The sequence below is a fragment of the Stigmatopora nigra genome, chromosome 16 (assembly GCF_051989575.1).
Source record: "Stigmatopora nigra isolate UIUO_SnigA chromosome 16, RoL_Snig_1.1, whole genome shotgun sequence".
Lineage (NCBI taxonomy): Eukaryota > Metazoa > Chordata > Actinopteri > Syngnathiformes > Syngnathidae > Stigmatopora > Stigmatopora nigra.
Window position 1 is genome coordinate 10,869,816 of NC_135523.1, and position 26,851 is coordinate 10,896,666.

General features: G+C 40.0%; 2 protein-coding genes across 5 annotated transcripts in view; one reads left to right on the forward strand and one right to left on the reverse strand.

Moving 5' to 3' along the window:
- The first annotated feature begins 6,627 nt into the window (after positions 1-6,627).
- Positions 6,628-9,458, forward strand: brd3os (BRD3 opposite strand). Its single transcript, XM_077736017.1, has one exon. The coding sequence runs from the start codon at positions 7,078-7,080 to the stop codon at positions 7,342-7,344; it is 267 nt and encodes an 88-aa protein (XP_077592143.1). The 5' UTR covers positions 6,628-7,077; the 3' UTR covers positions 7,345-9,458.
- Positions 7,654-26,851, reverse strand: part of pomt1 (protein-O-mannosyltransferase 1) — a 57,331-nt gene continuing 38,133 nt past the window's right edge. For 2 of the 4 annotated variants that reach the window (XM_077736012.1, XM_077736014.1), the window contains 11 exons: positions 25,232-25,362; positions 25,067-25,162; positions 22,692-22,784; positions 22,536-22,632; positions 20,670-20,762; positions 20,491-20,605; positions 20,336-20,424; positions 20,145-20,258; positions 19,017-19,143; positions 11,713-11,890; positions 7,654-9,052 (listed from right to left, as the gene is read on the reverse strand). In XM_077736012.1, the coding sequence (XP_077592138.1) occupies positions 8,824-9,052; positions 11,713-11,890; positions 19,017-19,143; positions 20,145-20,258; positions 20,336-20,424; positions 20,491-20,605; positions 20,670-20,762; positions 22,536-22,632; positions 22,692-22,784; positions 25,067-25,162; positions 25,232-25,362 (1,362 nt within the window). In that variant the 3' untranslated portion in view covers positions 7,654-8,823. Of the gene's footprint in view, positions 9,053-11,712; positions 11,891-19,016; positions 19,144-20,144; positions 20,259-20,335; positions 20,606-20,669; positions 20,763-22,535; positions 22,633-22,691; positions 22,785-25,066; positions 25,163-25,231; positions 25,363-26,851 lie in introns of all 4 variants that reach the window. The other 2 variants (XM_077736011.1, XM_077736010.1) reach the window with 1 other exon arrangement.

Here is a 26,851-nt window from a genome sequence, read left to right on the forward strand (position 1 = left end):
TTGATCTCACTCTTTCTTAACCTGCTCCTGAAGTTGAATTTTCAGATCTATCATACTTTGTTGCCAAAACCCGGGACCCAACAGCCAACAATTGCGGAGTGACAACAGAGCACGACGACAGCATGCTCCATTGAAAGGGTCAACCCGACGGACGTTCCCTCGCCATTCCGGTGATGTGGTGACAGGTGCCCTTGAACTAGGGCACGTTCGGAACAAGAAAGATCATGAGTTCACCCTTTGATTTCTGTCTCCGTGAAGTGTGATATTTTGTATTATCACAGCGGTAGTATTAACAGTTTGTGGCCTGGGACCAACTCACGGTGAACATAATAGTTTTTTGGTATGTTCCCGTATGTGCCGTCATTTGAGCGCAGGCTCGAAAAAAACAAGAAGTAGATTCATCTGACAACGTGTTTCCACCTTAGTTGTTTGATAGGGCTGGTAACTTCACAGAGGACCGCTGCAGCTTTAGCCTTTGAGAAGGGAGTTCATATGACTCGTGACGCTCTAATTGCTGCTCAGATTGAGGATAGTACCCTAAACAAGTGTATTGAATATACCGCCCGAAGTTGCGAAGACCATGCCGATAGCTTATTATGTTAATGATGGACTGCTCATGCGTAGGTGGTCTCCGCAGAAGGAGGGTGACGATAGAAGGGACAAGGCCTGTCAAATAGTAGTGCCCAAACCATTTCGCCAGTCAGTACTGTCTTTGGCCCATGACAATTTCTGGGCTGGTCATTTAGGAATTACTAAAACCTATTTGCGCCTATCCAACCATTTTTTTGGCCAGGCCTTAAGAAAGATGTGTCCACATTTTGCCGCACTTGTCACGTGTCAAATGACTGGCAAGCCCAATCAAACAATCTCACCTGCTCCTTAACGTCCAATACCCATCATGGGGGAGCCCTTTGAACACATTCTAGTAGATTGTGTTGGTCCCCTTCCACAAACCAAATCTGGCAACCAATACTTGCTGACTGTCATGTGTATGGCCACACGCTATCCCAAAGCCATTCCGTTGCGAAAGATTACATATCCATCTGTAGTGAAGGCCCTGATCAAGTTTTTCTCTACCTTTGTCTTCCACGGATTGTGCAGACAGATCAAGGGACAAATTTCTTGTCGGGAATATTTGAGCAAGTGTTGCAGTCGCTCTCCATCAGCCACCGCGTTTATAGTGCATACCATCCGGAATCACAGGGCGCGTTAGAAAGACGGCATCAGACGGTAAAATCGGTTTTGCGAAAGTATTGTTTGGCTACCCTAAAAAAATTGGGATGAAGGAGTGTCCCTAGTAATGTTCGCTGTGCGTGGGGCAGTGCAAGAGTCTACGGGTTTTAGTCCCGCAGAGCTCGTTTTTGGTCACTTGGTAATAAGGCCATTATACGCACTAAAAGAGCAGATTGTTAGTAAAAAGCTCGCCAAAACTAATGTGCTGCAGACAGTATGTCAGTCGTTTTCGCGAGCGACTGTACAATGTGTGGGAGATGGCTACAGAAAATATCTCTTGTGCGCAGGAAGGAATGAAACTTCGATATGACAAAAAGGCAGTCCGGCGGCCATTACAGGCAGGCGATAAAGTGCTAGTTTTGTTGCCTGTACAAGGAGCCTCTCTACTGGCTCGATTTTCTGGTCCTTTCTCGATAAGTAAAAAGTTGAGTGAGACAGACTACCTGTTAAACACTCCCGACCGCATAAAACAGGCGAGATTGTGTCACGTGAACATGCTCAAGGAATATCATCAACGAGATGAAAGTGTTAAAGAACTGCCGGTTGTGCGCTGTACGCTGTCGCCCGTATCTGTCGCTATTACAGCGCCAGTACGTCCATGTGGCACAGAGATGCAGGGAGACGAGGATGGTTTGACGGTGTGTGAGATTCAAACACAATCTCCCCGGCTGTGCAATTCTGACATGTTACAAAACCTGTCCACATTAATGCAACATCTAAACAAACAGCAGGAGTCTGACGTGGTTCAGTTAGTTTCAGACTTCCCACCTTTATTTGGCGACGTTCTCACCCGCACTACCGTTTTGGAACATGAAGTTGATGTAGGCGGGGCACGTCCCATTAAACAGCAGCCGTACAGGGTTGATATTGAAAAGAGGAAACTAATGAAGGAAGAAGTTGCCTATCTGGTAGACAACAATCTAGCTCACCCTAGTTCCAAGTGTGTGGAGCTCTCCATGTTTACTAGTACCAAAGCCAGATTCTACTGTTCGGTTTTGTACCGACTATAGACAGGTGAACAAAATAACTGTTCCAATCTCATTTCCTATGCCAAGAGTAGACGACTGTATTGATACCATAGGATCTGCCAAATATGTATCAAAAATTGACCATGCTGATGCTAAAAGGGTATTGGCAAGTCGGTCTTGAGTCTAGAGCATCGAAAAAACAGTGCTTTTGTGACCCCAGATGCATTCAGGTAATATTCGGTAATGGCTTTTGGCATGCGTAACGCTCCAGCTACTTTTTAGGGGTTAGTCAGTCTCCCCCTGGGGTAAGATATACCAGGGAGTCGCAACTACCACAGCAGACGGGTTCGGTCAAGGATGAGTCCAGACAAACACTGCAAGTAGCCTTCAGTAGTATTTTATTTACAACAAAGTCCACAAAAACCTGGACTACAGGATAACATAGGGGAAGCAAGAGATATTAAAGTGGCACCGTCAAATAAACACGGTAAAAAACACCCTCCCAGACAGGTGTCCAAATGAACACCCATAAAAATAATAAAACAAAAAAGTATATACAGTGTTCCCTTGCTTATCGCGGTTGATGGGGAACGGGACCACCCGCGAGAAGTGCATTTCCGCGAAGTAGGGATTCCCCTTCCAAAATGCTTAATTTGAATTAAACTCCAAAAAAAACTTTTTTAAAACTTTATTTTTTTTATTTTTTTCCCCCTCTATACAGTACACCATATAGAATACGGGTAGAGAGAGTGAAATTCATGTTATGACAAAAAAAACTAAAATATGTTGTTTCAACGTAATTTTATTTTTTTTCCAAAAAAAATCTGCGAAGCTCTGCGTCCGCGTTAACTGAAGCGCGAAGTAGCGGCGGAACACTGTATATATGTGTACATGCGTGTATGTGCATGTATATGTATCTGTATATATATATCTGTATATGTATCTGTATGTGTATCTGTATCTGTGTGCGTGGGTGGTTGTGTGTGTGTATGTGTATGTATGTATGTATGTATATGTATGTATATATGTATATGTACGTATATATGTATATGTATGTATATATGTATATGTATGTATATATGTATATGTATGTATATATGTATATGTATGTATATATGTATATGTATGTATATATGTATATGTATGTATATGTATGTATATATGTATATGTATGTATATATGTATATGTATGTATATATGTATATGTATGTATATATGTATATGTATGTATATATGTATATGTATGTATATATGTATATGTATGTATATATGTATATCTGTGTGTATATGTATATATGTATGTGTATATGTATATATGTATGTGTATATGTATATATGTATGTGTATATGTATGTGTATATGTGTATATATGTATATGTATATATGTATATGTGTATATGTGTATATGTGTATGTGTATATGTGTATGTGTATATGAATGTGTATATGTGTATGTGTGTATGTGTGAATGTGTGTATGTGTGAATGTGTGTGTATGTGTATATGAATGTGTATATGTGTATGTGTGTATGTGTGTGTGTGTATGTGTGAATGTGTGTATGTGTGAATGTGTGTGTATGTGTATGTGTGTATGTGTGTATGTGTGTGTGTATGCGTGTATGCGTGTATGCGTGTATGTGTGTATATGTGTATATGTATATATGTATATATATACATATACATATACACACACTCAGACACTCACACACTCTCACATGCACTCTCAGGGTGGTATGGGTCCCCTATGATGTTCCTGGCTCTGCTGAGGTAACGAGGGCTGGCTATATCTTCCAGTGAGGGCAGAGAGCAGCCGACGATCCTCTGGGCAGTGTTTATCAGTTTCTGCATGGCCTTTTTGTCTGCCGCCGTGCTTCCAGCGTACCACACTGTGATGCATAATGCCAGGATGCTCTTTACAGTGGTTCTATAGAAGGTTATCAGAAGCTTGGTATTGTTAGGCGTTTAGTTTTAGCACCTGATTCCAATTCCTTAACTCTGTCTTATCCCGTATAACGATGGAGCGTGTTCAGCATTGGAGGAAACAGAACAGGCCAGAGTGGGTTAATCCACAGATAATTCATTCCTGACAAATTGATTTATACAGAGCTCCGGGTCCCCCTCCCAAGTAATAAGCCCGCTGACTGTTTCTATGCGCAGCGGAGGATGAGAATAACAGTGTCCCCACGCGAGTTTGGCCGGTTATTGTAATACAAAAATGAATATTCATTAGCTGATTAACAACATGATGTGAATTGATCCACGACTGTCTAAGAGGCTGTCTTTGTTCTGAATTCCCTTGTCCATTGTCCACGCATCTCCGTTGGCCTTGGAGATCCACACCGGTCGTCTCCTTATTTTGGCTGGCCTTGCACAGTTTGCCTCCTTTATCAGCCTGGACTGCCTCGGAGCTTCCTGTGAATCAACTTCAGAAGGATTTTGGACAAAGGGCCTGTTCTTTGTAAAGGCATCATTATAGGGCAACCTTGACAGTCTGTGTGATGCTGAGTTAAAAACAAGTGTTTAATCATACAACAGTAATATATAAAATGAAGCAGCTACAGTAAAATGAATGAGCAAAATATATCTTCATTCGATAATCATACAACAGCAATATATAGAAATGAAGCAGCTATAATAAAATGACTGAGTAAAATATATCATAGTCTATATTAGATTATATGGTTAAAATGTCATCGTCTTCAGTATCCAAGTTGTTTCTCCTAAGTACCCTGAGGAAATGCATCCAGGAAATGTTTTTATGTTTTGGGGTTTTTTGTAACTTGGATCTTGTTTTTGTATATTGTAGAACTCATTTGCATATTAAAGTGTTTTGTAACGTGAAAGATTCAGTAAGTAGAGGTGCCACTGCATAGTCAAAAATTCATAAGTGGTAACTATTGAATCAAACATTTTCAATGAAAATTTAAGTTTTCTAATGCACTTTTTTGAGTGTCAAATATTTTTCTTTGCATTCAAAATCTTTAGTTTATATCATTGAAAGACTTTGATTTAGGTGATTACAGTGGGACCTCAGTTAATGGGGACCGGGACCACCCAGTGTTAAGTGAATTTCCGCGAAGTAGGGGTGCCCCTTCAAAAATGCCTTTTTTTCACCCCCCCTGCATACAGTACACCATATAGAATACGGGTAGAGAGAGTGAAATTCATGTTATAACACAAAAAAACTGTAAAATATGTTGTCTGTTTACAATAAAAAATTGAGGGTCGAGAACACTGTTCTATTGAACAATTTACTGTATTAAAATAGACCTCCATAAAACCTGAAACTGTTTTAAAATAGACCTCCATAAAACCTGAAACTGTTTTAAAATAGACCTCCATAAAACCTGAAACTGTTTTAAAATAGACCTCCAGAAAACGTCAGTGTATTAAAATAGACCTCCAGAAAACGTCTGTGTATTAAAATAGACCTCCAGAAAACGTCAAAATGTATTAAAATAGACCTCCAGAAAACGTCAAAATGTATTAAAATAGACCTCGGGAAAACGTCAAAGTGTATTAAAATAGACCTCCATAAAACGTCAAAGTGTATTAAAATAGACCACTATAAGACGTGAAAGTGTATTTAAAGTCAAACGGCGGTGTCTCATAAAAATAAGTCCGACGTGGTGCACGGTCCCCTGATCGGCTCGAAGCGAAAGCCCCGGTTTTTGAACATTTTCTAAGTCAAACGGCGGGGCGTCAGAATGGTTCAGTCCGAAGCATGCACTATCCTCGGATAGGCTCGGAGCAAAAGCCCCGCTGATTTTCCTGGTTCTCAGAAAAAGAGGATGAAAAAAAGACTATGTCAAACGGTGGTGTCTCATAAAAATAAGTCCGAAGATGCACTATCCTCGGATAGGCACGGGCAAATGTCCCGGTGAATTTCCTGGTTCTCGAAAATTTTCTATGTCCAAAAAAATATTCTAAGTCCGAAATTTTTTCTAAGTCAAACGGCGGGACGTCAGAATGGTTCAGTCCGAAGCATGCACTATCCTCGGATAGGCTCGGGCAAAAGTGTGGTCTTTTGTGTCTGTGTGCCCTAAGGTGGTCTGGAGACCAGTCTAGGGTGTTGACTGCCTTTCACCTGAAGTCAACTGGTTTAGGCTACAGCAACCCCCAAAACCCCTTCGAGGGTGTGCGGTATGGAAGATGAATGAAAGAAATAATTGTTTTGATCAAAACATCTTCTAAAAAATGTATTCCAGGGCATCTTTTGAGTCTCAAATATATTTTTAAATGTGAACACATTTTCTTTGAAGTTTTTTTTTCTTATGGTGAGGGTTTGTTTCATTGAAAATATTTTTTTATTGATGCAACTTTTTTAAATTGAAAAATAAAGAAGAAAGATAGAAAGGACAAATCTACCAAAAACGGCATTCTTCTATGTTTCCCCCTCTTTATTAGATGATTTTCTCCAACAACAAAAATCCTATGAACGTGCATTCGCAGTGATGATCATCTTTACCAGAGCACATGAAGGCAGCGTAGCATCCTTACGAGGACAGATTGCGTTAGTGAGGTGGCTAACAGTGCGCTGGCGAAGCTAAGTCTAAACAGGTGGGCCACATGTGACGTATTTAGTTCAATTTAACCAGGTCGTGGGCATGGAATCCAGCACACTGACTCCACGCGTGTGCTCGAAGGGCCTTTGGCGTTAGCCCAAAAACTGATAGCATTAGCCTAACGGCCAAAACGCATTTAGAACCTACGTTTTTGGACTACGGGAGGGCCCTGTCAAAGTGGATAGTCGTCGCCAGGGTAACCGAGGACGCCTCGTCTTTTTGTGGAATCTTCTGGTGAGAATCACGAGCCGACACCAGACTGTCGAAAGTTTCTCGGGATGACGTGGCGATTTTACCAGTCGAATGCGTCAACATGACTGATGACGAAGAAGTTTCGGTCCACTTGGCAGCCAAATCGCTGTCCGATTCCTACGTCCGTCTGCGCTACCTGGACACTTCGGCGCTGGTGTGGCGTCAACAGCAGGAGGCGGCTGCGAGCGCGCCCCCGTGTCCATCTTCTTACCTCAGCCGGAGTCATTCAGCTTGGTACAGCAGCAACGGGAACGGTGCTGTTGTGGTGCCTAATAAGAGTGTCGTCGATGTCTGCCGCGGACGCTCCAGAATCTGTGTTCTCATGTAGCGCCGTGGGGTGGACACGCATCATTAAAGTCAATGCATTTACATTCAAATTAGGTCATAATTATTTTATTTAAATAGTTAGATGTCCAAGTTCCAATAACCAGGTTTTTATTATTATTATTTAAATCAAGCGGAGAATAATTCTTTTTAATGTGATTACAGTACTCTAAGTAGTTAGATTTTTTTATTCATATATTATATTTAGCTATTAATACATTGCAGTATTTTCATATACCGTTAACTATTGTGGGATGTTCTTTTCTTTGTTCTGAAAGATCTGGTGAAACGTGTTAACAAAAAATACATGCAAGACATGACAAGTTTTCTTTATTGGCACGAGAAAAAGCGAGATTCTCGTTCTGACTCCATTTCTTAATGCCTTCATTGTCTCCACCCAAAGTGGGCGTTAACCAAACATTTGTTGAAGATGTCTAGACTCTAGACAAGCCAGGAATGACCAAATTTGTAAAAGCTTCACAACTGCCAGAACAATTAAATTGTTTATACAATAAACAGTTACCCGATTTTTTTCACACATCGTCATGAAGCCTTTGCCCAGAGACAATCATCAAATAGTGTCTATCACTTTGGTATACAAACATTTAAGTTAATTTTTATAGCAAACAATTCATAGCAGGCATCCTGCTTGAACAGAGGAAACTGCAACAAAACTTAAAATAAAAATTAACACATCAAAACTTGTAATTCTGATGTACACACGAAATGAAAAATATACTTTACACACTACTTCATCATGGTAACAAAAAACTAGAAAGAAGTTATGAAAATCAAATCCTCTTCGACAGAATACTGCCTCCACGAGACTTCCAAACCTTCATTTGTCACCTACACGTGAGTCTATAGCTCCACCGACTACCATTCAACCGAACCCCAAATGTGGCATTTTATCTTTCGATTCCAAAAGGGGAATTGAAGGGGGTATGTAAAGACATAAGAATGTTCAGTTAAAGCAAGTATACTGTAAAAGGACGTGTTGTTCAAAACTCAGCTTGACCTCAGTAGAGGTATGTTGGAAATAGAAATTGAACAAAAATGTACAGGTTCCCCAAAATGCAAGAGACTGACCCTTATGTCCTCTAAAACCAAGAGGACCAAGAGGAACTTAACAAGTGCCTCAAAAAATGTCCCAAAATTAAAATGAAGTGACCAACGAGCAGTAAGTGATGTACACATGATATCTAATTAAGAGTAAATTGCCCAGATTACAGGAAGTGAAAAAAACAAGGGGAAAGTAGCTATTTATCCTCCAAATTAACAGGTGACCAAAAAAGATGCAAAATTAACAGGTGGCTGAAAAGGATGCAAAATTAACAGGTGACCGAAAAGGATGCAAAATTAACAGGTGACCGAAAAAGATGCAAAATTAACAGGAGGTGACCGAAAATCAAATTGACATGACCCATAGGAGAGTATATGCATCCATAGCATCTCCATGCAATTTCTGCAGAAATTGCTTTTTCTAAATGTTGGTTAAAAGCGCTGTCCGTCCACAAGGTGCATGACATTCCGGAGACTCTCGCCATCGGTGCAAGATATCCCAGGAGCGCCTCCATTTGAGTGCTCGCAGTCCATCAGCCGATAGCTCCGGGCTCCCATATGTCAGAGGGCGGAAGGCGCAATAGGACAAGAAGGCACACGCCAGCACTGCACACGCGCACACCAGCAACATGAGGCGGTGCTGGTCCTTGCTGAAACACACACGAGGCGGCGTCAATGGATTCACAGCGGATGATTTTATTTCAGATCACGCGATGGCTTCTCATGCAGTCATGGTAATTGACAATGAGGAAGAAGTAACTCAATTTTCTTCTCATTCATGTAACCTCTGCTGTAACTAGCATCCCCTCAATAAATTGTTGACAGAATATTAAGGTAAAAAAAAAAAACAATTAGGCCTACAAGATTAAAAGATGTATTTCTAGAGATTGCGCAGTCACGCAGCAGCCGGTGGCAGTTGCTCTATCCACTCATTTGTTTGTGTTTCACAGCCTTTCTATCTTTTATTTATTACATTTTAATATTTCTAAATACATTCTTTTTTACTTTACTTAGTACTTTTTTCTTTTTACTTTAATGTTTTTACAACTTTCTTTGTTCTGTCAGCCTGGCTTCTTTCTACTACTTCTTTTTTGGAACCATTCAGTAATGCCTACACTGTCATACATATGGGACTAGCTGTGAACAATACGCAGCAGAAGGAGCAACACCTCAATGCTGCTGGAAATTCGGGGCAGGACAAAAGTGCCAGGAGAAGAGGCGACGCTTCAGACCAATCATTCCATTATGGAATAAGATGGAAGAGCTGCCGGCGCTTATCAGGCCGGAAACGGAGTCGAGGGGTTCTACTCTGCTACTGTTGATCTTCAGCTCCAGACTACTGAGGAACTGCGCAGATAAGTTTTGACGAGTGCTATTTTCAACCTTGGCCACAGTCTGCAGAAGTTCCCCATCTTGTAGAAGCCTTCCTATGTGTGGTTTCAGTTTTATCCAACTCTACAATGTATATTTCATGAGTCTGTTTCCTTTTTTGCTACAGCAACTAAGATTGCGCCACTCATGTTGCAGCCGGTAGCGGTAGCTCCGTCTGCCTTCTCGTTTTGTGTTTTTGCAGCTATTCTGTCTTTATGATTTGATTTAATTATTCTTAATGATCCCATATACTTTTCTTTGCTTTTTAATACGTGCTTTTGCTTTGTTGTTCTGCGACCTTTGCGACTCGGCCCCACGCGTCGCGTGGCTTGGTTTCCTTTTATCTATTTATGTCTAAAATGCCTTTACTATATCTGCCTTATCACACCCTCGCTACTGTGACAATGAAATTTCCTGAATACGGGATGAATAAAGTTATCCAATCTAATCCGATTAAGGCTCTTATGGATGGATAACTTTATTCATCCCATATTCGGGAAATTTCATTGTGGCAGTAGCAAGAGGGTGATAAGACAGAACAGCAAAGCAAAAGCACATAGTACAAAGCAAATCAAAGTAAATGGAATCATCAAATCTTTAAGAGATAAAAGCAGCAAAAACACAAAACGATCAAGAGTGGACGGAGCTATCGCCACCACCGGCTGCCGCTTAAACAGCGCCATCTTGGTTGCGGGCTAAAACAGATACAGACTCAAAAAGACGTTGTAAAGTTGGACAAAAACTGGAACCACACCTAGGAAATCTTCCACAAGATAGGGAACTTCTGCAGACTGTGACCGTGGTAGAGAATATGCAGAGTCACTGTTCTAAGTTTATCCGCACAGTTCCTCAGTAGTCTGCAGCTGAAGACAACAGTAGCCAAATAGAGCCCCTCGACTCTGTTGCTGGTAAACGCCAACAGCACTTCCATCTTATCCCAGGATGGAATGGTTGGTCAGAAGCGTTGCCTCTTCTCCCGGCCCCTTTGTCCAGCTCCGAATCTCCGGCGACACCGAGGTGTTGCTCCTTCTGCTGTGTATAGTAACAGCTAGTCCCATGTGTGTGACAGCGTAGGCATGGCTGAATGGTTAAAAAAGGAAGTATCAGAAAGAAGCCAGGCTAACAGAACAGAAAGTTGTAAAAACATTAAAGTAAAAAATATGAAGTACAAAGTAAAGTAAAAAGGAATGTATTAAGAAATATTACAATGTAATTTAAAAAAAGATAGAAGGGCTGTAAAACACGAAAAACAAATAAGGGTGGATAGAGCTACTGCCACTGGCCTTCGCGTGACAGCGCACTCTTTAAGTGAGATTAGAAATGATGAAACAATTATACATTAAAAATTATCTTTTATATCATGAGATTAAAGACATGATAAAAATGTTGACAAAATATGAAAATAAATTCCTTAATTGTAATATTACTACATTAGTTTTTATTTCATATTTTAAAGACCTCATCACAGATTTTTTATCATTGAGCTTGTCAAAGAGCATTCCAAGAAATGACGCCGTCAGCTTTCTGGAAAAAAAAAAGAGTGCCAGCATGTGCATGCCTCAACGGAAAAGGAGTTATGTAGAAAAGTTTTGTTGTTTTTTTTATAATGGAATACAAACGTGAAAGTGGGTCCCAGAAACATAAGATTGCACTGTACAAAATCAAACCAGAGGTGAGAACACCATAACTTGGCCCCCACGACTCAGAGAAATACCTGGCCACGTAATATGGGGCCTTGTAAAATTACAGTGAGAAAATTATGAGGTTAAGATTATTCCGATTAAGATAGAAAATATAACACACTATCTTACTAAAATAAAGTCAATGTATGTAATGAGATTAAAGTCGTCAACGTATTTTACATTATTTGAACTTAAAGTTGTTTGGAAGGCGTTGTAGCGCCACGCTATAGCTATAATGTGAGCACAGTTAAACATACCTGAGCACATGTGTGTGCAAGTGCTCCAGCAAGACGGGGCCCAGAAGGTGCAGGAAAACCAGCGCTGGCAGGTAGTGGTACAGGAACAGCCGCTTGTCCGTCAGCACAAAGGGAGCAAAATTAAACAGCCAACCACCCACACACATCATGCCCACACTCACAAAACGCTCCCAAATGTCTTTGTGCGTAGATGGCCAAACATAGAAAAAGAAAGAAAAAAAAAGAGCAATAGTATATAACAGGAAAAAAGTTGTGATATTACATTGAAATATATCTAATATGATATTATAATAGCATAAGATTAAAGTCGTAATATTGTGGAATTGGATCTGATGAATTCATTATGCATTACAGTAATCCCTCGCTACTTCGCGCTTCAGCTATTGCGGACTCAGAGCTTCGTGGATTTTTTTCAGGAAAAAATAAATAAAAAAATTAAAGATATTAAATTAAAATTATAAATTACATCGTCTTGTGGTGTGGAAACAAAATATTCAATTAGAATGAGTAATTTCATCATTTTATAAATTATAAACACAAAAATGCACGTATGCGCAAAGAATCATGGGGGATCACGGCCGCATCACGGGCATAAACACAAGCTGATTGGCCAGCTGAATGCTCACTGAATATACTCGACTCCCCATTGGCCCATTCACCACGGATGACCATTCTCAGTCCACGCCTATCTCGTGCTATACAGTACGCTTCTCGCCAAGTTAAGCGTAAAAGTTTTGTGAAGCCCTTCGTGATGCCTCCCAAACACTCCATGCACTGGTTATTTGGATCCGTGATTGTAGGGCGAAGCAAATCAGCCTGGACGGAAACTTAATCTGAAGTAAGGCTAAATCTTTGTTTGACGCCATGATGTATGCGAGTGGTGACGACGACGTCAACGTTCTGGACGAGGAAGAAGACGTCGACGAAGTTGATCCTGTGCCCGGTGCTTCAAGCCAGACTAACCCACGACCACGTACGGCTTTCGCCGCCAGCAAGGGCTGGCTTGAGAGGTTTAAGCGGCGAGTCCGGACTAAGGAATGTGTCGCTGCATGGAGATGCAACCCCTGCAGACGGAGCAGCAGCGAGGCGTTATGTTGAGGATGTGTTTCCGGGAATGATAGAAGAAAAGGGCTATGCCCCGGAGCAAGTCTTTAATATGGATGAAACAGGACTGTACTGGAAGAGGATGCTGTCCCGAACATTTCTTTTCAAGGACGAACTTCAGAAGACAGGTTTCAAAGCCCACAAGGATCGAGTGACTCTGCTATGATGTTTTTGAATTTGAGTTTTTTGAATAAACAAATTACATTTATTACATTTGCAGTTTTTACTGTATTCTATTTGTTTGTATGCAACAACATAACACCTGCATTCTAATGTGAAATAAAACACCTGAATGAACAGCATATTAGCCTGGTGGTGGTTTTGTGCACGTGTTATACATTTCTATAAGCGTTTTTGATGGCGCCCGCCTACTTCGCGGAATCCACTCATTGGGGGGGGGGGGGGGGGGGGTCCCGGTCCCCATTAACCGCAATGAGCGAGGGATTACTGGATAATATAGAGACATGCATGGACGCAGCTCAAACTCGGTTGTGCAAGCCCCCACAATTCCACAAAACATCCTTTGTTTGCATAGCAACTGTCATGATTTCTCCTCGTGTGTGTGAAGCCGAAAACCCAGGATGCGATTCAGAGAAAAAGGGTGACAGTGCTGCTGCAAAACTCAGGCTTTTAATGACTAAAGTTCAAATATTAAAATAACCAGGGGAAGACACAACACCAATAAAGAAGAGAAAACATAACTTACGAGTAACTGGGCAAACATGAGGTAGTCAAGATAACATGGCACACAGGAACGGGAATACGGGAGTACACGAATAACAATTCCAAAATGACGTCACAAAACAGTCCCGTTAAATAGATGTCACACAAAGTAATGATAAACACGAAACAGGTGGTTTTTGGGAGGAATGGAAAACCAGGAGGGACACGAGGTGGGACATACAAATCACTAAGACAGCACACACACAAGGAGAGCATCCACATACCTCTACCTGACAACCCGACAAAACGTGACAGCAACGAACGGATTAACCTGCCAAGGAAAGTTCTAGAAGCGATGTGCATTCGCCAAAACGATGACGATAGTGTGCAAGTGTTTCCTGTTTTCGTTGATAACGGGCCTATAAAGGGTGCGAGCTTAGGCGATAAAGTAGTTCCTGCCTCCTGTATGAACCAGAACGTGTATTGTGCATTTTATTCATCTCCAATTATTGGCATTATCGGCACTGGGAGTCAAAGGGAGCAGGCGGTGAATGCTGTTTGCTCCATGGGCACCGTATTACGAATCTACGACAGTGAAGGAAAAGGTAAGATTTCTTACCATTTTATTGGCCATACGATGTATGCGTAAGTGGCTGTAGTTCTAATAATAATAATTATAATTGTAACTTCCCAGATTATAAGGAGCTGTGTTGAAAAACATACACAGCACTTATGCACACTTCAGCTTAAACTTTCTGAGTCACGCGTGTGTGGGGAGAGTGCAAGTGTGTGTATGTGTGCGTGTCCCTCTCTGTCTTCTTTGCCAGTCGACAGGCAGAGAAGAATTAAGGCGTTTAACATAAACGTGCCAAAATATATATATGCTTAGGACTGTGTGGTAAATAGTTTGAAAAACGTACTGTTAGAACTCCTTGTAGAAACAATGTTATTTGAGAGGACGTGTGTTAGGGTCATTAGTCTCACATTTATTATCAATTTGCTTGCAACAAAGAATGCTTTGCTTTACTCAGCTTATTAACATTAAAAAGTCATTTTTAGTACATCTGTTTGCAACCGTGATAAATAACGGGAAAGTCACTCCCCCCCTGGTATTGGACTTCTCAAAACTAATGTGTGCACACCAAAACGCTGAGCTCCTTTGGGATGGTATGGAGGACTTACAATTGTTTTAAGAAACAATGACTTCTGAAAGTGGTTCACATCAAACTCCTTTGGGAAAATGCAGAGGACTTTCAATTGTTATGAATCTGGTGGGGCCTTTCATGGTATGAAACAAGTGCTGGAGTTATGGTCAAAGATAGCACTTCCTTATTATGATATAAAACCTCTGAATAATGCTTTAATTGGATGGATTGTCTAAGAATAAACGGAATGGAAAAAACTCAAACGGAATACGAGATACATTATTTAGAGGCCAAACTATTGCCACCTCAATTCTGCGTACAAACAGCTAAACTGATAGCATTAACGTTGTTGTATAGCTTAATGCAAAAAAGTAGAGGTACATTTTTTTATAAACGGCTAATATACTTGTGTGGGGGTGTCAGGAGTGGTTCGGTTGCCCCTCCTGGCGTGATGTCATTATTGTTATCAGCTGATGCAATTATGTGATGTTTTCCTTGGCTATTTAAGGATTATGGGTTGTGTTGATCGTTGTCGGATCGACTGATTTGTTCCTCGTTGTCATGCTTACGTCACTTGACGCCACGCTGCATCGTGGGATATCATGTTTCAGTTCTGTCATAGTAAGTTCTTTTAAGCCCAAGTTGTTTATGTTACGTTTTTGCCAGTTAATTAAATCAGGATCAAATGCAACGGAACGGCCTCCCTTTTTCCTTCGGGGTCTCCGCATCTGGCTAAACCTTCCCCCGGTCGCGTCGCGCTACGTGACGTGATCATAACAGGGGGTGTGTGTTTCAATGTCTCACAACTTTTCCGTTATTGCATTATTGGCAAACATGGCAGTCGGTCATGCTGGCTGACTAGGACGACGAACGGCGGCAATTGAACTTCCAAAACAAATTTCTATTTGTAGACGTGTGGCACGTGAATCTAATACATTAATTACCTAGTCCCTTCTGGAATGATTATTGCTGATAGGGCAGCAAAAGGGGGTGAGCTACCAAGAAGCCCCACGGAGGATGGTGGTTTCCAGCTGTGATGAAAATGTACGGGCCACTGATGTATGGGTAAACGACCCAAATTGAAAGACTAGTGATTAGCGATCCGGATCCAGACCTTCCAGAGTGTGGAGTATTCCTGGTGTCCTCGAGAACTGGGTTTTCTCCGGGTACTCCAGTTTACTCCCACAAACCAAAATTATGGATGCTAGACTGGTTGAACACTAAATTCCCATGATCTTTTGTTCTTGATTGGCTGGCCACCAAGATTTAATATATTACTCAAGTATTAAGGTGGAAAAGGATTTGGAAATTCAAAATTGATTTCTGAAATCGCCAATAAGCCTTTTGGGGATGGCGGAGGCAGATTAGGACAAAAACAAAAAGAAAGAAAAATAATTTCCCCAAATGAAATTTTTGACGGGAATGCAGCAGTAGTACTCCACGTGTAAAACTTAACGTGGAGAAACAAATAATCTGCTCTGTGAAATGGGAAATTTGGGAGCACTGAGTAAAAGACAAAAACAAAAAACAAATTAGTACATCAGCTGACTTGAGTCATGGGAAGTCCTATGTTTCAACAGGGAGGATGGTGGCCTTGGTACGGTGCCACTACACAACTCATAGGGTTAAGTTGGTTGCAGAGCATGCTTAACCTGTGCTCGGCATATCAGTGCACAATTTGAAATTCCAAAGAACCATTGATTTATAGTGATAATGGCATCCAAATTGTGTTAACAAAATAATTGGCTGGATGGACAGAAGGTTCCATCTCTCGTTATATCACTGCCTCGATAATGAGTTCAACAGGACAACAACATTTGGAAATCCTATTTTGTAGACCATACAAAACGCCATGATTCACTGCACGATTGGAACTGGATGGTGAGGCTAATCTGGATGACTACATAAAAAGAAAAATCTTTAAGGAAACGCATTGAATTTGGGTTAGTAAAAGGAGACTGTGCTTCTCAACAGGAAACGGTCTGGTACAAAGGTGGTGCCAGGAGCCTGGGTGCTCAACCTGCAGAATAAAGATGAAGCACTAGTACGCCGAGAGGGGATGTGGAGCCACCTTTTGCACCGTAAGAGGGTTCTCTCAGTTGAAACGTTTGAGGAGACGGGTAAAATAAACTTTCTGACCTAATAAAATGCGGCAACCACTCCAATATTGATTGGAAAGATTATTGCTCAGGGAGCAAAGCCATTAACCACAGAGAACTCTTTATATTGGTTTTATCCTGACCAGACGATTCGCCGAAATAGATTTCGCCGACGGATGTCTGGCCAAGGGGGCGTTTGGCCGAATGGAGTTAGCCGACCTAAAAGCCAGCCGACAGACGTTGCGCCGACGAGCTCACCCCGCCCCCGATCTTGCGTGTGTACATATTTTTCTACCACGGTCCGCGTGCCATTTACTTCCCTCACTGATAACATTCATTTAGAATAACAAGGGCATTTATTCTCGGCCAAACACACGCAGAACTGTACGTGACAGAAGAAAAAAAGTAGTTCTAATGAAATTGTAAATCCAGGAATCCTACTCCAGAAAATTTTAGACACATTCCCCGTGCAAAATGACCCACCAGAACCGAGTGGCCGCGCTTTTAATACACACCCGTACACACACACTTTTCCACCTGGTGGACAAATAATTTTACTGCAATTGGGTCCGGCACCGGGTCAAAAGTGCACTTTTTACCGGGAAATCAAGCACGGTTATAGTCTCTAAAAATCGCCAGTATTTTTATTTATGCTGCGATATTTATATTTATTCATTTAATGCAGTTTTGGGCTAGATTTAAAGCCAATTTAGTGTAATTTGGTGTGTCTATTGCTGTGTTTTTAATGGGGAAATGACTCCGGTCGGTTCGATTGTCTGAAAAGCTCCAGTATTTGTACTTAATCATAAATGTCGTTTTCTGCGTGATTTTAGCACATTTTAGCGCATTTGGGGGATTTTCGCCATTGACTTCCATGGCTGTCTTTTACCGAAAAATTTGCTCCCTTGGCCCCGCTGAGTGTCTGAAAAGCTCCAGTCTTTGTATTTAAGCCCCAGGATTTGCTGTTTTCGGCTGGATTTGCTCGCATATAAACCACATAAAAACCACCCATAAAATTGCCTTAAAATTGTTGAATTTTACAATTTCTTACGTACAAGCTGCCCCCTGATTCACAATTTTTCTCTCCATATTTATGATTTCATTAGGGAGTGCAAATGTGTTACTTTGAAGAGAAAATTCTAAGAAAAATCATTGCATGTGGTATTTCTGAGATAATGTATGAATCAAAAGCATATTATTAGGGTCAATATCATAAGTTGGTATGTCTGTCTTTGCAAATGCAAATTATTATAATCACTCAATTTGAAAATTAAAGTATATCGTGTTGAGAACCTGATACCTTATAATGACAGAAATTACAGAAGTTAAAACAACAACAAAAATCAAAGTGTAATTTTGTTTTACAGTGTTCCCTCGCTACTTCGCGCTTCAGCTATCGCGGACTCAGAGCTTCGCAGATTTTTTTCAGGAAAAAAAATAATTAAAAAATGTTAAGATATTAAGTTAAAATTATAAATTACATCATTTTACAAGAGGTGGAAACAAAATATTCAATAGGAATTAGTAATTGCATCAAAAAAGGCCAAAGAAATGGTCAATAACATGGTGAGAGTTCAGGAATCGCATTGATGACGTCATGGCTGTTTCCAGGCGCATCTTCACCGCCAAAAAAAACAATGTTCACAACTCCCAATAACGATGTTTCTTACGTGCAAAAAACTGCAGAAGATCCTCCATCCGGACTACTATGATGTTTTTGCTTTTGTGCACGTGTTACACGCTTCTTTAAGCATTTTTGAAGGGGCACCCCTACTTCGCGGAAATGCACTTATTGCGGAGGGTCCCGGTCCCCATTAACCGCGATAAGCGAGGGAACACTGTATTTCAAAATCAAGGCTACTCGCGTCTGGCCATTCAGAGCACGTTTAACTAGATAAGACAGGAGCGCCCTAGGTAAGATTGCAATGCCCCTGGGGGAGCAGTGACTGGCTCAAGGGAGTTTTTTTCACATTTTATGCGAGACAAACTGAAGAAGAAATGACCGTATCGGCCGCATTGACTTGCGTTATGGCGTTTCATCTTTGTCACCTTGCAGTTTTGTGCATGTCGTCTTTTTACGCGAATATAAGCCAAACCCTCAATAGAGTCAACATTTTTTTTGTACGACAAATGCAGCTTATATGTGAGTGAATACGATAGATAGACGGACAGATAGATAAATAAATTATGGTTTCTCATACTATGACTTTAATCTCATAATATTATGGCTATATTGTTGTTATATTACATGGAGGATGTGTTTTGCATTGTTTTACTGCGTGTGGGTGTGTACCATCAGTTAAATCGATGATGCCCCGTCTCCTCCTTAACAGGTAGATGGCCGCCAAGATGAGATAGGTCAACAGGCTAAGCTTGGCTACGCCCCACAAGAGAGGATTCCCAATTAGATGGATCTGAGCCTGAAGCACATTTAAAAAAAAAATGAATTTGCAGGCTGCCACATGCTGCTGTTGACTGTGACAGGATTGCAGACAATATAGAATAGAGTTGTTCAGACTATAGCACGTGGGCCAACTTTGATCTAGAGCACATTTTACAGGCCTGCAGCAAATAATGAAAAATACAGCGTGTTGTGCGCTTGTGAGCTTTAAGACTATATAAATCTAGTCACTTAAACAATGCCTCCCAGTTAGTCATGTTGAAACCATTAGAGGAACTTGTGGATTTTCAGTTTTTCTACAAATATGTGCTTTAAAAATAGTCCAATATGAGTGACCCAAAGTCATAGGAAAGTGGCCTGTAAAAAAGCGATACTAAATGTCTTAATCAACAGGATGTGATTCGAAAGGTTACTTTGCTTCAGTTCGTGTCCATTTTGAGGCATTTGTGGGGTCACTTTTGGCACACTTTCTTTTCTGTTAATTTTATTACTTGTGTATTTGGGTGACTTTCTATTAGTTCTAGGTTGTTGTGCGTCACATGCTATGCATTTAGGGGCATTTCCAGGTTTTTTCTTTCATATGTGACCAATTCTTGTTAAATATGGGTTTTCGGGGTAACTCCTTGTTGATTTTTGGTCAGTTCCTATTGGTTCTAAGGTAGTAGCTGGTCTAGAGTTTTTGTCTCTTCAGGTTAATTTAAGAGCATTTACGGTCACTTTTTGTCATTTCATGTTAATTTTAGAGTCACTCCAGTCAATTTATGTTTATTTTACAGTATTTCAGCCACTTCCTGTCATTTTCTGGTCACTTCTTTTTGCTTCTAATGTGCATTTCCTTATTCGCCCCACCAAGTCAGAATGGATTGAACCTCTATTGCCATAAACTGCAGCCAATTAATTTGAAATGGAAAAAAAGGCTAATTATTGTTTCCGGAAGTGGTATCTTTCGTGAAAAAAAAACAAATCAGACTCCTCTTTTGACCAAACATTGTCCCAAATAAGTGTGTGTGTGCGTCTCACATTAGTACAGGGGTGGAGCCAGTAGACGATGTTGCTGTCCATGGTGAGCCATTCTAATGGTGTGGAGCTATATTTGTGCTCAACATCTTCCTGTTTGACCGTCAGCATCCTCCACTGGGGACAACATAACACGACAGTCGTTTGACTTCAGCTAGCGACCTATCCACGCCCCAACTCAGGCGCCGCCACACCTGAAGCTCGATGAACTTGGACCACAGAGAAATATGGCGCTCAACATCGAAACTTGTAGAAGAATAAAGCTGTGGCTCTCGCTCCTTGCCTGCGCATATATTTGTGCAGCGTTTACATAGCTGTTGATGCTGGTGCCAGGATGAAGCGGTTTTACCGGTTCCATATCGGTGCTCCTCCACCGTCCATGTGGTTCCTTTGTGACCTTTAACCTTATCCGCAACCACCTCGGCATGACCCTCGGCCCAATCAGGAAGAGATGAGCCACTAAGCTGATGGGAAAGGTTGTATGACCAAGAGCCGAACGTGTGGCACCAGGCAAGCAGGAGGCGGTACCTTGAGGACGGCTGACGTGTTCACATGAACCAAGCGAACTTCCGACACAATGGTTTTCCACACTTGAGAATCTTCCACACGGTTGATGATGTCCTGAAACATGACTATTGTCAGGTGGAATGAATATATGAATATATGAATATATATATATATATATATGAATATATATATATATATATATATGAATATATATATATATATATATATGAATATATATATATATATATATATGAATATATATATATATATATGAATATATATATATATATATATATATGAATATATATATATATATATATATGAATATATATATATATATATATATATGAATATATATATATATATATATATATGAATATATATATATATATATATGAATATATATATATATATATATGAATATATATATAATATATATATATATATATATATATATATATATATATATATATATATATATATATATATATATATATATATATATATATATATATATATATATATATATATATATATATATATATATATATATATATATATATATATATATATATATATATATATATATATATATATATATATATATATATATATATATATATATATATATATATATATATATATATATATATATATATATATATATATATATATATATATATATATATATATATATATATATATATATATATATATATATGAATATATATATATGAATATATATATATGAATATATATATATGAATATATATATATATATATATATATGAATATATATATATATATATATATATATATATATATATATATATGAATATATATATATATATATATATATATATATATATATATATATATATATGAATATATATATATATATATATATATATATATATATATATATATATATATATATATATATGAATATATATATATATATATATATATATATATATATATATATATATATATATATATATATATATATATATATAGTATATATATATATATGTATATATATATGTATATATATATGTATATATATGTATATATATGTATATATATGTATATATATGTATATATATGTATATATATATATATATATATGTATATATAATCAATCGAATCAAATCAAAAGCCTTTATAGTCATCATACACAGTTTCGAATAACGAAATTGGTGGTGCTACTCCACAAAGTGCGTTTTCCCAGTAAAAAAAAATAAAACAATAACATAGTATAAAAATATAAAATCCCACATCCTGGCAGGGTAAATTCTAAAATATTGCATAGGTATGGACCCTGTCTACACATACTCCATTTATGGGGAGTGGGGCCTGATCTCTGCTGCGTTTGCGAAAGTCCAGGATTATTTCTTTAGTTTTTGTGGTGTTTAGTGTGAGATCGTTCAACAAACACCAAGATTGACATTTTGTTGACCTCATCTCTGTAGGCAGACTCATCCCCCCTGAGATGAGTCTGACCACAGTGGCGTCATCGACAACTTTGATGATGGAGTTAGACTGAGATGCAGGTGAGGGAGAGGTGTGGCTCTATAAGCATATTTGATGTTAGAATAAACATGGTCTAGAGCAGGGGTGGGCAAACTTTTCGGCCCGGGGGCCACATTGACTTCAAAAATTTGACCGACGGGCCGGGTCAGCACAAGATACAATACCAATGTCCTACAAAGACGTATGAACTGTTTTCCAATTACACAATTTCATTTCTTGGAAGAAAACAACTAAAATTAGCCTGACTGATATATGGCTTCTATGCATTCGACTACTGTTTTATGTTAGATGTGCCTTCTTAACCCTATCGAGGGTAAGGGTAATTGGCCAACAAGTAAATGTGAGGTGACCCACTACTTTCCAGAGGTTCTGCGCGTGCATCGAAACGTTGAAGTCCACGTATCCCGACACTTCTTGGGCGTGCGGACTTAGCGGTGCGGCGACGTCATGGCTGAGAGAAAGAATGTGGGTCAGTGGGAATCACTTGCGCATGAGGAGCAAAGCTATCACCTGTTGAGGAAGCGGGACGTCATCCCATGAAGTAATTGGACCACATCGCCGTGACGCACCACGTGAGGAGGACGGCCCACGGACAACTCGGCCCTGTGATGCAAAGGCGCACCTTAAAATATTGGAAAGACCGGCCAATAATTTGCATACCTGTCAACTTCTACATTTTATACGTATTTTATACTTGTTTTTTACCATTTAAAATCAAGTACGCCATACACAGACTTTTGTACGGGGGGAAAAAAATTAAAAAGAAAAAAAAAAATCGGCAATATTTATGAAAACTGATCTCAACAAGACCGTTTTGGCTAAAATCCAGATAGTCTCGTAGGCTGGAAGCCAACGACGCTACTTTCATCGATCGTTGCTATTGTCATGGTATACCAGCAAAAATTATCCTATGTATTTTTTTAGCGGTGCATACGGCAATATCGATAAAGGATGACATGCGCATGCTTATCGCGATTAATGGGGACCGGGACCACCCGCGATAAGTGCATTTCCGCGAAGTAGGGATTCCCCTTCCAAAATGCTTAATTTGAATTTAATTCCAATTTTTTATTTTTTTATTTTATTTCTTTACTCCCCTGTATACAGTACAGCATATAGAATACGGGGAGAGAGGGTGAAATTTATGTTATAACAAAAAAAACTGGAAAATATGTTGTTTCAATGTAATATTTGTATTTTTTTTTCCAAAAAAAATCCGCAAAGCTCTGCGCCCGCGTTAACTGAAGCGCGAAATAGCGGAGGAACATTGTACATAGAGTAAATATCGTGGAAGCAAGCATGGAGGAGCCACCTGGTAAGAAACGAGTTACCGCGAGTAAACATGCATCTTACGGTGTTTGTACGTTTTGGGGGGGGGGGGGTTGTACGGGGAATCATAATCATTTATAAGGGCATTTTCAAAAATTCCATATGCCCCCTGCTCTATCAAGAGCACATCAACCGTCAGAAGCATTTCAACCACTTTGCGGTCCAGGAAAGTCATGAGACTGGTGGCTGCCAACTGTTCCTTCATTGCAAATCCAAGTTTCTTTTTGGGACATTGTAATGGATGTTGTTCACCCTAATACTTTGACAATGTGTGGGTAATGTCTTATCCCCTGCTCACACTCATTGCTTTGTTAGTGCAATTGCTCTAACAAATTCCAAATTGCAAGGATTGTATCTGCTTACTAAACAGCCTACTGGTGATAACATTGATGTCCTGGATAATGCAAATTATGAAAATGAGTTGAACGAGAATTATTTTGTTCTTCCTTTTTTTTCAGGCCAAATATGGAAGTAAGGAGAATTCTTGTAAAGATCGAGACAAGGGACTTCCCCAAGTGTATTTGTTTTTGTCATAAATAAAAAAGATTATGGGATTACGTACAAATATATAATAGCAGGGGGGAATGTTAGGGTTATTAGTCTTATATTATTATATATTTGCTCGCAATAAAGAACGTTTTGATTTACTTATCTTATTAACATAAAAGTCATTTTTAGTATATCTGCTTGCAACCGTGATAAACAACGGGAAGGTCGCTCCTCTCTCTAGCTGGACTTCTCAAAATTGAGAAACATCGACTTCTGAAAGTGTGGTTCATAACGCTCCCTTGGGAAGACCCGGAGGAATTGCAATTGTTTTGACTTCTGACAGTGTTGTCCACACTGCTCCCTTGGGAAGATCCGCCAGACCTTCAATTGTTTTGAGAACTGAGATGCATGTTGTAAATCTGATGTAATAAACAGCATGAGATGCCTCGTATGCCAGAATGATCTGGGACGGAGATGAGTCAGGATCGATTCTCTTTTGCAAGACACCGGTTATGAGTTAGATGTCTGTTTTATTTATGCGTGCCTATTGGTGAACCTATCACCCACCACCAGAACCAACTCACAACTAGGATGTGATTGGTTGTCGCACTTTGTCCCTTTCCACAAATTCTGAGCCCATGGGAAGAGGAACCCATGTAGGCTTTTCGGGCTGTGCCCAGCCGGGCCTCATGGGTGTAAGACCTGGCCATCTGGCTCTGACCATCCAGGCCCCGGGTTCAGAGTGGGACCCCAGTGATCTGTGTCCGTGTGAGAGAAAATACCGTTTAACAGTGCTATTCACCATAAGAGGTCTATTTAATCATGCTTAGTGTGGTCCCTCACCTCAGTCCAGTTTGCTATGGGTGATGCTACCAACGACACAAGGCCCCAGACAACATAGCTCCTAAGATCATTGGGGTAAACCCAACCACAACAATAAGTTGATGACTCATCCCTCCTCAACCCCAATTATTATCTTCTGTTTAGCAAATTAAAGTGGGGGGAAAGTTGGACACAACACTTGGTTAGTCACATAAGATAACATCTGCTCACCCCGCCTCGCTTACCTGCTAGGGTTCTTGACTATCCACCAGTTGTTGACATCCTTAAGGTGGTGGCAGGTGACCTGCTGCTGGTGAGAGCTGCCACGGCCACTCTCGTACCTGCACCAATAACAGGCACCAAGTCACTGGGTGATGCCCACTGGATGATGCATTCCTTTTCCACCCCACCTGACTGGATAGTTAGCGTTACGAGACTGCAGCCAACACGGGATGGGGTGGGAGGCGGCACTTCTCAGGGTCACCTCACTGCCGTAGGCCACCTCAAGAGGTTGACCTAAGGTGAACCTGGCCAGACCACCCTTAAATGGAAAATATTATAGGGGTTAGAGTAAAAATATCACTGGAAAAAAATCATAATATTATGAGATTAAGACTCAAGAATATTATTTGTTCTTACTACCAAGCGGCAGTCGAACATTAAAGATGGTAATTCAGATTATTTTCTTCTGAATTCTAACCCAGAATACAATTCTGAACACAAAAGCGAATTTCTGAATGTTTCTCTGAGCCTGCAGCAGAACGGGACTGCGTTTTATCCTTTTAAAATTGTTTTGTCTTTGGCAAGACGACGGGGCATGACACGAGGAATGGGACCCAATTGAAAGGGAAGCAGGCGAGGACGAGAGAAGTGGTGCTCAAATGAAAACTTTAATAACTTAGACAGGAGCCAAGGAAATTAACATGGGACTTGGCTAGAAATAACAAAAAACAAACCCGACTAGGGAAAACACGGGGAAGTGAGGAACTAGACAACATAGACACATGGCGGGGCAAATAAAGCAGACGATCCGACAAATGACAATTAGTGGGGTTTATATAGACAAATCAGGAACTAATTGTAAATGACGCGCAGCTGCGCAACAGCAACAACAATAGGAGGGACAAACAAGAGTAGGGAAACGAACACCAGAACACAAGGAAAAAGCAATAGAAAAATAATAACAAGCCAAGCCTAACAAAAATTATCAATCTACATAATTGTCTGCACGTCTCATGTTAACCGATTCAAACTGTGAATTTCCATTTTAGTGTACAGTAATCCCTCGATTATCGTGGTTAATGTAGACCAGACTTGGCCGCTATAAATGAAAAACCGCTAAGTAGGGTCATCCCTATTTTTTTTTAACTTCAGTGGTGAGCCCTAGTAGCAAGTGGAGGACGCGGGAGTGGCTTCCGCTTGCGAATTTCAGTGTGGATATTGACATTTTTATGAACTTTTAAAAAAAAATAATTCGCCAAAAAATTTACCCCAGCAAAAAAAAACGCAATGTGAATCCGCGGTATTTGAGGGATTACTGTAATTTATTAAATGGCGAAGAAGATCGACGCAATTTAATGAATTGTTGCCCCAATTTTTTTTTTAGAAAAGCACGCGTGTTTTTACATTCCTTTTGTAGTTATGAACATGTCTTTATCCCACTAATTGTTGTTGTTGACTTTTTAAGGGGTTGTAGAGGATTCGAAAATAGATTTCTCTGGGTCGGGACGACGGCTGAACGGCGAGGTGGAAGTTTGATTTTCTGAAAATGATGACGGCCATGAAAATGAAGAACATTAGCCTTAGTACTTTGAGAAAACCGGAAGAAATTGACGGTGTCCTTCTCCAAAACAATATTTGTACAAAAAAGAAACAGCAGTCACAACTCCCCATCAGGATGTTGCTTGCATGCCAAACGCCCCCCACAGAAGCTCCTCCTGCTGACCAGACAACACCTCTCGAATCTAACGAAGATGTATCCCTCTCAATCACCGATGCACTAAATCAGTGGTCCTCAGTCACCTGGTGCC